Source organism: Nematolebias whitei, chromosome 7 (genome assembly GCF_014905685.2).
Source record: "Nematolebias whitei isolate Nwh7 chromosome 7, NemWhi1, whole genome shotgun sequence".
NCBI lineage: Eukaryota > Metazoa > Chordata > Actinopteri > Cyprinodontiformes > Rivulidae > Nematolebias > Nematolebias whitei.
The window spans coordinates 6062436-6074935 of NC_056504.1; the positions used below are offsets into that span (position 1 = coordinate 6062436).

The window sequence follows — 12500 nt, forward strand, 5'->3', positions numbered from 1 at the left end:
AAACAAAACCTTTTGCAACACTTGAACAATTCAGTATGTTATGAATAATAAATGCCAGAATCAACAGAAATCCTGTTACTTTTCACAGAATAAGTAATAATCCTTTCTAATTGTATTAAGATTTGTTTTTGTCATCTCTGTTTGGGCGACTGCAGCTTTAGTTCTGCAAATCTCATTTTGCAGTTACTGCACAGGACACACGTCTTTTCATTCAAATCTAAAAGCAAACACATGTGCTGATTTTTAAAGCAACAAATCATTGTACATATTTAATAGCGGTAAAAATGTTTTTCACATTTTAACCCAGCACAAGGTGAGCTCCACAAACAAGAGGGAAAAATCAGTTCAAACATAAAATATATGTTTCAATTTCAGTGCATTATGTTTGAGTCGTTTTGGAAACTGTTACTTATATTTGTTTTATTTATTACGTGTAGATTTATTTGGGGGTGTTTGTTCCAACCCAGGTTAACAGTATAAGTGAGGCTCTTATTAGCTCGGGGTTCCTGTGTTTTGTTGCAGAGGTCACACCCGTACACACACAGCTGGAGCCGTAAGAACAGCAGCTCTGCAATCATCTCCAAAGTCATGACTTCTCAAGACAATGTTATCCAAAGCAACGACAGCTTTACGTTAATCTTTTGCATTTGCTCATTTCAGAGTTATCAAAAATTTACAATGAACAGTGCACAAGTTTCCCTTCTTCTAAAAGTAATGCAGTTTAAAACATCCCACTGCTTCTATAAACAAAACAAAACAATGATTTATTCCCCAGAGGTTTTTTTACTTGAAACTTGTCCTACTTCTTTTTTTTTCTTTCTTTCAGCAGAAAAAAGGCAGATGGCACCCTTTCTGATTCTTTGGTTTGTCTTATATGCTCCTTCCTCCTCCTCCTCCTCCTCAGCATGCCTCTGGCACAGAACACCCAGCAGACTGGATTTAAAGGGAATTTGCGACTGTTAGTCGAAACCTTAGAACAGCCACACCTTCCTTTTAAGATCTTGCCTGCTGCTCTGTCTCACCGCCTCCAGTCCTGGACTCACTGATGTTTTCTGCTTCCGCTGCTTCGCTCTGTGCAGAGTGAGGGAGGACACAGTGCTGAGGTTACGCAAGGGATTTATTCAGTAAATACCTGAGAAACAGATTCAAGAGAATCAGGGAGGAATGGGCTCAAAACAATCGGACCGGAATAAGGTTTGGTTTATGGGTAAACATGAGGCAGACATGTTTGTGCAAATGCAGTGAAATAAAGCGTTCGTCAGTCAGAACTGATTCTGCCACTCTGCAGATTTCCACCCGTCCATCACCCAGCCGCTGCCTCCTCCTCGACTCTCATCTCTCGCTCTTTAAAAACCACAGAGTTCTTCACGCATAAATAAAAAGACTATTGCTCTTTCTCTCTGCACATTTCACACAAAAAGATCTAAATCTTCATTTACTCTCTGTCAGTCAATAACACATTCCTCAGCTGCTCTTATTTTATTTTTCCACTCCTTTTGCTATCCGTGTGTACTTAGAGCTTTCTCTAAGAACAGGGACGCATCAACAGCACTTCATTTCAAATCCTTTTTTTTTAAACTTTGATTCAATTTGTCCTCAACTAAACCAACACTTTTTTTTTTTTACCTCTTTCAAAGGAAAAGCTAAAGAGAAAAATGCAGATATTAATCAAATTTATGATGCAAAGAGGAGTAAAGAAGAAGTCTTTATGTGCAAATGAATGAAATCAGCGTGGAAACCTATACAAATGATGCCGGTGATATGAGAATAAACAATGCGTGAAGCTAAAACAGCTTCATTAATGCTCACAAGTTTTCAGATCAGTTTCAAAACATTATCTCTGACAAGCACAAAGCACGATTATGTGGCTCCAGATAATGAGAAAACCCAACCACAAAGCCAATAATCATCTAAACAGATTTGTTTTATGCGGCTCCTTGTATTTGGGGCGGCTGTGGCTGAGTGGTTAGAGCAGTCGTCCTCCAGTGCAAGAGTTGCGGGTTCGATTCCACCAGCAGTCACATGCTGAAGTGTCCCTGGGCAAGACACTGAACCCCTCGTTGCCTCTGATGTGTGTCCCATCGGTGCATGAATGTGATAAAGCTCTGATTAGTCTTAGTCCAGAAATAGTTGAGTGCTTAGAGAATCTTGATAAGATAGAAAGCCGCTATATAAGTACGGTCCATTTGAAAGTTTGTGTACAGCCCATGTTTACATGCTTGTACACAAACTATGTTCTTCAGAAATAAATGGCTCAACAAATGCTCAGATTTAAAACAAAGCCTAGATTACAAATCATTAATTATCAGTGATGAAGCTGCCTTCTGTTTTCAATGGCTGTCACATAGTCCTCCTCCTGTTTTACTTTTCTGCACAGTTCAACTGCAGTTTAACTGTTTTTGGTCGCAATGTCACAAAACTGCCTCAGATGTAATAACAGACTTTTCAATGTGATTTAAAGTCCAATACATTTGCTTATGTTTACTCTCTTTATCTACTTCTTTATTTAAATAATGGCGTTGCTCTTTTTTTTTTTAGTTGCCTACTTGTTTTGGTGACATTTACAAAAAAAAAAAGAAAGATATATGGAAAGTTTATGATAATTGATATATTTGCTGTTGCAGTAGCCCTGACCACATCAACAAGCTAATCTGAGTGGGTTGTTCTCATCTTAAAGGAGCTCAAATCTCAAATATTTTAAACAGTTTATGTGAATGCTGTTTTCTGAATGTTTATTTTACATTACAGTTACACACATCAAATGGTTATGGTCTATAAAATAGATTTAACATGAACAACTAGGAACATTTTAAGGTTGAAGTTGTTTCAATTTAGCAGCGATCTACTTTGACTTTGACCCTCGATAGCTGTTAGTTAGCTCGTCAATCAGAATTAAACTTTTTTTTAATTCTGATGTTTACACAGAACCCCACTTCAAAAATATCTGAAATATTGCATTAAGTTATTAAAATTGGTAAATTACAAAAGCCTACCTCTTATTTTTCTTTTTAAATTTTCCTTTCCTCTGAGACTTTACCTGGAATAGCAGGTAATAAAGCTTCACTTGATGTTTTCTTTTAATTTCTTAGTCTAAAAACAGAAACTCTGAGATCTCAGTTGCCATGAAACCAGTTATGAGTCCATCACTTTCCCTCCGCTCAGGTAACCAGCAGGCTGGTCTGAGCGTGAAATAAATGAGAAATATGTTTTTTTACACAATCAGTGAAGGCAAAGCTTGCAGGGTTTTATGCTTTTAGCACATCCTTTTAATACTTTAGACATAATGTCCATGAAACTCATGTTTTGTCAGCAGTCTAAGCCCAACACAAATTATTTTGCTGTTATATTTCTGAATTAAATTGATTAAAATAGTTATGTTTTAACCAACAAAAGTAACAGGGCAGCACTTAATTGCAGTCTTAATATTTTATGTAATTTTTTAATTACCTAATTTGGTTGAGACTTTGTTATTAATTAATTAATTTACTTTGACAGAAAATTGTGTGACATTAGCTGCACTATGAATACAATTATGATTTAGGATCAAAATGCTCAAAATAAAATGAAGGATTATTTGCATGAACCTTTAACTGATAACTGACTAAAAGCCAAAGAAACATTTATATAATTGTCATCAACCTTTCTGTATGCACACACACACACTGAGATAAAAGATGGTGGTTTGAGATTATCGCTGTGTGGACGTCAGAATCAATTAACTAAGAAACAGATCCTAACAAATCTGTTTTGTATAAATTTGTGCTGAGCGCAAGCAACCATAGCCGCACACGCGTTGATGACATCTGGCTTTGAAACAGTCAAAAGGTTCAAGTGTGTCACAGAAGACCGACAGGTTCTTTATAACCATGTGGTGTTCTGTGTGGGTGTGTGTCTGCAGATATTGCACAAAAGCATGGACGTCTGTGAGTATGAACGTGTTTGTTGGACACTAAGTTCTGGCAGCAGTGTGGATTAACCACTGACAGTCACTTTGATGTGCTGATGGAAATGTTTTTATCCCTGTAGCAACAGGAGGTTGTCTGGTTCGTCACTGAACATTCATTTTGTGCCTGAGATTAAATGCATATGAAATAACCAACTAAAACAAATCAATCATTTTTATTACACTGAATATCAACTTTATTACTGAACACTGATGTACAGTCGGGCCCTAAAAATCCAACCTGACCCGACCCCAGCCCGTAGCTATAATTTCCAAACCCCACCCATCCTGACGAATTAACAGTTACAGGTCCGAACCCAAACCCCCACACCGACATTTTTATTAAGCTTTGACTGCTTATATAGTTGTTAATGGTTGGCGGACGTGCACGGATGAATAAAGAGGGCAGAAGACTGGAGCTGAGGGGGTGTTTGTCCTTTCATGGTCGTCAAAGTGCATTGAACTCCTGCTTCTGCCTGCATTCTGCATCATTCAGACACGGACCCTGCTCTGACATGTCGGATATTTTGGGATCTCACCTGTTTGGGTTGTCGGCCGCGCACGTCTGCTGAGTGCAGCATCTGAAGCATAACTATACTTTTTTTTTAACCTCTTTCAAGGCCAGTCAGCAGCACGCGGTCAAATGGCTGTGTGGCTGGTGAATGTATGGTAAGCAATGTTGCCATATAATTGGATCGTCAGCCGCCCTCATCCGCTGACGCAAACATACTGGCCTGGCTCGCACAGAAAGCACATTATTATGGCCCGGCCCTAATCTGGGTCGGGCTGGGCCGGACTCCTGGTTCGGGGTAGAAATGACAGCTCTAGTAGAAATGTTCTGTAAGTTTTGTGTTCTTAAAAAAAGTTCTGCAAGTTATGGACTAAACGATGGTTGGCTCTCAAGCTATTTAAATGATTGTGAAATGAGCAGATGTGCTTTTATTATTTTATTTAATTTTTATTTAAGTGGAGCTCTTCCATCCAAATGAAAGGGAGTTTGGAAACTAGCACAGCAGCTGTGGCTCAGACTGCAGCACAGATAATAACTTTGACAACAGAACTCTGACAGGAAAAAGAGAACGGTTATTTTACAGACGTGGCTTCAGTTCAGAGCTCTTACAGCCCTAATTATCAGAGAAAGTAACCTGGTTTTGACTTTTCTCTTGGTACTCATATATTTTTTATCTCTTTAATGTCGACACATACAGTAGTCCTTAAAGGACACAATAACTTCTTAATATTTTGTACAGCTCACAACTTTCAACTCAGCATTTGAAGATTTTTTTTCCAACATTGTCATTTAAATACCTACAATACTGAAAATGGGTTTGTCCGAGTTAATTGTGATTCAAATAACTCTATTGCTTCAATCTCTGGTGCAATCGTTGCAATGCCCTTTTGTCTTTTAAACACCAGCAGTTTTCCAAAACTCATTCTGTTAGTGGTTGGAGTGACTCAGCTACTGCCGCATCAAATTTTAGCTAAATATTTAGAAAAATGCTACGCTTGAGCCATAGCAAACATCTTGAAATAGGTTGCATTCAAAAGTTAATAAGGCGTAGAGGCACATCCAGTGATCACTCTGTGAAAGTTTCATTAAATTCCATCCAGTCATTCATGAAATAATTTACTTATTGAGATCCTGATTCATGCTCAATAATCCAGGTAGAAAAATCTAACAAAGTAAAGTCAGGTCCTCTTCTTCTTGTTGAAAGCTCTTGTCTTTTATCCACCGGCAAAGTCTTTTGGATGAAAGACGAAACATTTCAACCAGAAGAATCCGTCCAGAGGACCTGACTGTACTTTGTTAATTACTGGACTTACAGAGAGTTGACTCCATTATTTTATGTGCTGCACAACACTTTGTGTTGCACTCTACAGTATGAACGGTTTATACAGTTTGATTGATAATTGTACCACACAATTTCAGTGTAATTCTATAAAGTTTATATATACTTTATCGTGAACTGACATTCCAAGTTGTTGGTTTTATTTGCTGTTTCAGTTCCTTAATTTTCCGTAGAGGTTTTGTGAGTTGGGGGACATTATTCTCCACAGCTGGCCGGTAAACCGTAGTGTCCTTTGACTTGTGATGGAGTTTAGGGGTTGCTGGGTGGGTAAGTGAGGATGGATGCTGTACTCACTGAAGCTGGCACCTCCTCCCCTCCTTCTTCTCCTGGCTCCTCCATCTGCTGCAATGTTAGAATCTCCTTATCAAGCTGCCACCAGATTAGTCCCCAGGTTTTTCCTCCATGTGGATATCTCCACCAGCCTCTTGTGGTTTCTTCAACATATGGTGCAGCATTTTACCCTGACAGACTGTAAACTGTCAGATAAAATCCTAACATTCTTCTTTTGTTGATAAATAGTTTATGTGAATAATGTGCCAGTGGACTGATTGTGTAGCTATTGAAACGGCACCGGTAACAAATCTAATGCTGTCCTTGCATTTCATGTGGCTTTGTTACTGTTGGCAGTGAGTTAAATGCAGAGTGTGATCACTTATATTGAGACTGCTGACCCCAGATAAGTGATGGGGCTGCCGTCCTATAGGAAACACATGGATTGAGGTCTGTGAAATTGCTATAAAAGTTAACAGAAACTGAAACTAGAACATCTGCATTTCCTGTGAAAATGCAGTGTGAATGTTTCTTGCTTAAGAATTTCAAGAAAGCAGCTGAAAAGTAGTTTAAAATAGCAGAAATGAGCTTACATTATCAGAAGGAAGCAGAAAGAGCACAACTGTTGTCATGGACTGCCAGGCTTCTACCGATGTAAATTGTTCATACTATGTGTTTGGGTTCGCTCTCAGCTACACCACATTTCAGCTGAATAGCTCTAAAAATGCCTGAGTTATTGTATTTTTTTGTTTTTAGCTAAGGCGGCCATCTTGGATTTTTGATTTGAATGCAGTATGTGATAGAGAACGTACTCAGCTTTAACCTCACCAAATTTCAGCTCTATATTTGTAAAAGTAACTGAGTTAAATCCGTTCAAAAGTAGATATTGGTGGCCATCTTGGATTTTAGATTTTCATTCAGCATTTGATGGGAAACATTGTCAGCTATCATCACACCAACTTTCAGCGCAACATGACTAAAATTGGCTGATTTATAGTATATGTCTTTTTTTTTTGTGAAGGCGGCTATCTTGGATTTTTAATTTTCAATCAGAGCCTATTGGGGATAGTTGTCAGTTACCAATACACCAAATTTCAGCGGAATAGCTCTAAAAATGGCTAAGTTATTGTATTTTATCTAATTTAGTGGCCAGTGTGGATATTTTATTTGAACAGCTAGTAGTAGCAAAAAAAAAAAAGGTAGAAAGAAGCTTAAATTACTTTTTTTGAAGCATTCACACAATAAGTTCAGCAAACAAGTTGAGTTTTGTTGAGTCTCATAGTTTAACTAACTTGCTTTCTTACATTCATTTATTGCTTTTCTAAATCAAAGACAGTTGTGTTAGTAAAATATTGAAAACAACATTAGTAAGGGTTGCAAGTTATGTTGATCAGTAGGAAACAGATCACACTTTCAAATAATGTACACCTGTTTTTTATATTTGTTTTTAATTTGAAAAAAATGTATATATACATTTTAAATTTCTCATATTTTCATTTCTTCCCAGGCTGCCAAGCTTCCAATGTCCATCATCATTGTTGGAGTGGGTCAGGCTGAGTTTGATGGTATAATTACATCAACTTCTAACTAAAAAATGCATATTTCATGGAACTGATTTGGACGCTTTATGAATTTTTATAAGGTCTAAATGAATGTGTAGTTGGTGGTTTATCAAGCTGTTATTCTTTGCAAGCACAGCATTCATGATTTCATCCTTGGCTGCAAGTGAGACGAGCAGCAAAGTTCCAGAAGCAGGAGAGAGACTACAGCTTGTTGCACAGCAAAACTGTAAATCTGTGTAATAACTTGTAATTTGTCAGCTTTCTGAAGACCAGATGAATATGATGACGCCTGTCTGCGTGGCTTGCTTGCATCCACAAACACTAAAACAAAAAGGAGATGATCATTTTTATTCAGCTGTATGTTTTCAGAATTTTACCACCACTCTGAGCTTGTGTTAAAAGTTGTGGCTTTAAAATGTCCAGAATAAATCAAAAATAGAAACCACAGGAAATTCATGCAGGTAAAAATGTAAACCACTGAACATCTAATGGATCTTAGTCTTAACTAAAATAATAACTTTATTATTTTTTTTTATTACAGTCAAAGATAACCTTGTTGACAGTCATTCAGAAGAAAAAAAATTACAGTTCAAACCCATCAAAGTCAGGAGGGAAGTGGATGCGAGGGAGGGTACAGACATGATTGTAGAAGAAATGGATGAGGTTAATTGCTGGGTTTGTAGTGTTCTGTGCTGATGACTCTAAATTACAGTCTATGCTAAAATAAATTAGTTGATTAAACGGGCAATGAAGACTGTACAACTAAACATTCTTATCATTTACCAATAAAAATCAAAATGCAGACTAACCTGATGCCTAAACCGCAACACAACCTTTGTATCAAACTTGTCTGTGTTCAAGCAGCTGCTTCTGAAGAGTTTTAACACCCAGTGTGTGTGTGTGTGTGTGTGTGTGTCCTCCAGCTATGGTGGAACTGGACGGTGATGACATCAGGATCTCATCCCGAGGGAAACTGGCAGAGAGAGATATTGTTCAGGTGACTGTCCTTCAGAGTAAGAAAGGTCCTGCGACTGAATTCTCTGTAGACGTACGGCGGTGACATTTAGAAAGTGCAGTTTTCTCCAGAGTCCATTTCATAGTGCTGAAGTAGTAAACCTTTATTCTTGTCTTGGACCAAATCTTTCTGTTTGCATTTCACAATAACGGATGTGAAATATGTCCAAGCACCAGCTGTCTGTAGACGAGGACATCTGTGAATTCAATATGGGACAAACGCAGAAAATATTTCATATGAAGAAACCTGTTGTGTCTCACTCACATTGGATGCTTCAAATGTCCACCATGGGATTAATAAAGCATCCATCCATGCATCCATCCATCCATGCATCCATCCATGCATCCATCCATCCATCCATCCATCCATCCATCCATCTACTACAACTAACAGTATTAAATATTTCTTGATTCATGCTCAATAATCCAGGTAGACAAATCAACAAAGTTAAGTCAGGTTCTCTGGGTGGTTTCATTTTTTTTGTCGAAACATTTCGTCTTTCGTCCAAAAGACAATCAGTCCGAGAAGACACAACAAACTCAGTCTTATAAAGATCACCTTCACATAGTGGGTCAACCTGTTTGATGGTTAACTGGTTTCTGGAGTCTGCTTACTGATGACCTCGGGCTGATGAAGTCTTTTGGATGAAAGACGAAACGTTTCAACAAAAGAAACCATCCAGAGGACCTGACTTAAATTTGTTGGATTTTTCTACCTGGATTATTGAGCATGACTCTGGATGTTTTGAACCATTTTAGCCATGATTGACTCAAACGAGTCAACGGGGGAGAGGACGGACTCCAAAAACCATCTGAGCCATCTGAATTTATAAAAGTGGTTGGTCCGCTATGTGAAGGTGCTATTTATAAGACCGAGTTTGTTGCAGCTCCTCAGACTGTTGAAGTCTTTTAGGTGAAAGACGAAACGTTTCAACCAATAGAAACCGTCCAGAGGACCTGACTTAACTTTGATGGAGTATTGAATATTGTTATCTCCCTAATACTAGCTAAATACACTATGAGTTGCAGTTATCTTGAAGAACTTATGACAAACAATGCAAAACAAAAGTTGAAATTCTTGATCCAACTCTTATAAACTCATTTGTTTCTGTTTGAGGTGGTTTCTTACTGAGCTGGGACTGCTGGAGATTCGTTGGTCACTCAGAGTTGCGAGTAAAGAAGCACATTTTCAGCCAAAGTCTCACTGAATTCTGAACATCCACAGCCAGCAAGACATGTGGCTGCGTTCTGGGCAGCCAGACAGCTTTTGAAAACTGCAGCTTATTGTCATATGCTTCAAACATGTATTCTATGCATGAAGTATATCATAATATGTATATGTATTATGATACCGCCCACCTCTGCCTACATTGTACACCCCACAGCTCCCTTTGTTTCCACTTCAGCAGCTGGACCTACATTTGTTTTAATCTACTGGAATACACTTTTGACATAACAGACAGATTTGGATCCATTTCCTTCTAATACAAAGTTAATCAGTGTGGTTTTTAGTCCAGGACATTACCCTTGAATGTTTTTTGTTAGACTAGAACTCCCATGCAGGTAATAAAAACCAGCTCTAGTGCTCTTGAGATGGGTTTGAAGCGGCCGTGACAAAAATCAGAGAGGTTTGGGACACCACAAACACTCTGAGGTTATTTCGACATAAACTGTTACACAAATCTTTTAAACATGTTCAGAACTCAAGCAACAAGACTTAGAGCCTCTGTGATTTGTGGAAACTGAAAACTCCCATGAGCGTTCTAGAGAGTCCTTCACAAACCAACTATTCAGCACCAGTGACAGCCCGGTGAGATGCCACCTTTAAACTGAATCCATCTCTTTGGGTTCCCTCAACTCCTCCGCCCTTGAAGGAATAGTTTCAGTTCCTTTAGATGAGGTTCTGCAGAAACTGTTATGAACATTTATATCTCTTTGTATGATCTTGGTTGAAGATATTCTGATTAGTTTTGACCAGACAATTTGTAACAGAACAAGGAAGGCTAAGACCAGAAATGGATTGGTATTTTCCCAAAACAGCTCCAGTCTGAAGTGGTTCATGCAAACACTTATTTATTAACATTTAAGTTGAAGTCAGTTACTTGTGACACAATTTTTTTATATTGAATGTAATTTAACTCTAAGAATCTATAAAAAAAAGCATCACATATTCACCAAAACTATATCTATTTTGCATGTTTTAATTTAACTGTTGGAAATGTATTAAAAGAAGGCATAAATGCCAGATTCTTAAATGTCTGATGTGATTCTAATAACACTACATGCAACTATTGATGTTAGCGATTTTTACAGCTGAATGATGTAATTTGCAGACTAAACCATTGTTTCATCTCTGATGTTGCGTTTACTTCCTTGTTCACACCAAAAACAAAGTTAAACACAACACCTCCTGCACACAGACACCAATTTATATGAATTTACGTGTACACTTTATCCAAGCTGAGGGAACAGATTTTTTATCATCTTGGTTTTAATTCAACAGATATTTCAGATCAGCTTTATTAATTTATACTTGTTAAGGAATAACAACAATAATACCAAATGTGAAATAATTAAAACACTACTGGGTGTTTTTACCAAAGAAATGAATCAATTCGCATTTACACTGATACCAAATAAAATGCATTGCAATACAACATACTAAACAATGTAGCTTTGATGAAAAATTTTGAACTGAGCAAGTTGTACTCAACCACCTCTTTACCCTTTGTCTAAATCACAAAAAGATTTGGGATGTAGGAGTTGTGCTTGTCCCTGATGTCATATTTATGTCTGTGTTTCCCCCGACCCTCTATTTCTCTTTATATGGGTTTCTCTAGTATCCAGCCCCATCTTGTGTCGTGTTCATGGCTTGCATCCTTTCTCCTTCTCTGGCATCTGTGATTACCCACAGGTGTCAACACTTGGTTTAGTTGGTGTTTCCTATATATAAGTCTGTGTCTCTGTGTTAGTCCTTGTCCTGGCATTGTCTTATGTCCACTGGTGATGACCCGTCTGTATTGTGAGTACCCCCTGTTCATTCTATGTTTAGTTTTGCTGCCATGTCAGCTTGTTTGTTCTGTTAATAAATTCTTTATTTTACATATTTCTGAGTCCTCGCCTGCTTGCCTGCACCACTGGGTTCACCAGCGCCAGCCATTTGTGACATGGGACACCACTGAGACATTAACAAACAAAATGTCGTAGATGGAAGGGATAAAACAGGACTTCGCCTTAATGCTGAAAATAGCTAAACCACAAGACCACAAGTGCAAAATAAAGCATTCCATGTTTGCAAAGTCCAGCAACTTTTAGAGTTTAAACATAAACCTCTGTTTTTTTTAAATATATTTAAAAAATTACAACAGTAGTAAAATTTAAATTCTGTATGACATTTTGTTAGATGTGCTATTAATATGCAATCAGACAGTCTGAAAATTATTTTTTAATGTTGTTTTCAGTTTGTTCCTTTCAGAGATTACATGGACCGAACGGGTAACCATGTGTTGAGCATGGCGCGGCTTGCCAAAGACGTGCTTGCAGAAATTCCCGACCAGTTTATCTCCTACATGAAGAGCCGAGGAATCAAACCCAACCCCGCACCGCCTCCCTACACACCGCCTGGACATACACACCACCACACACAGATCTGAGGCCCTCCTCCTGGCTTCTGAGGACTGATAGCATGCAGCAGCCGCTCAGAGTCCCCAGGGAACTCTCTACCTCCTGTTTGTTTAGTGTAAATCGGAGACAAAATGCCAGGAAGTGGATGAAGACTTGTGCTGTTCCCTCCCAGTGACTACAGGAGCAGTACTGTTTGGTTTTGTGTTTCTCCTGCGATATGTTTCTTTTGTATCCTTT

General features: G+C 38.2%; 1 protein-coding gene across 1 annotated transcript in view; it reads left to right on the forward strand.

Moving 5' to 3' along the window:
* cpne5b (copine Vb) overlaps positions 1-12292 on the forward strand; it is a 181320-nt gene extending 169028 nt beyond the window's left edge. The window contains 3 exon segments of the mRNA XM_037679172.1: positions 7571-7628; positions 8549-8622; positions 12101-12292. Coding sequence (XP_037535100.1) covers positions 7571-7628; positions 8549-8622; positions 12101-12292 — 324 coding nt within the window.
* Positions 12293-12500: the final 208 nt, after the last annotated feature.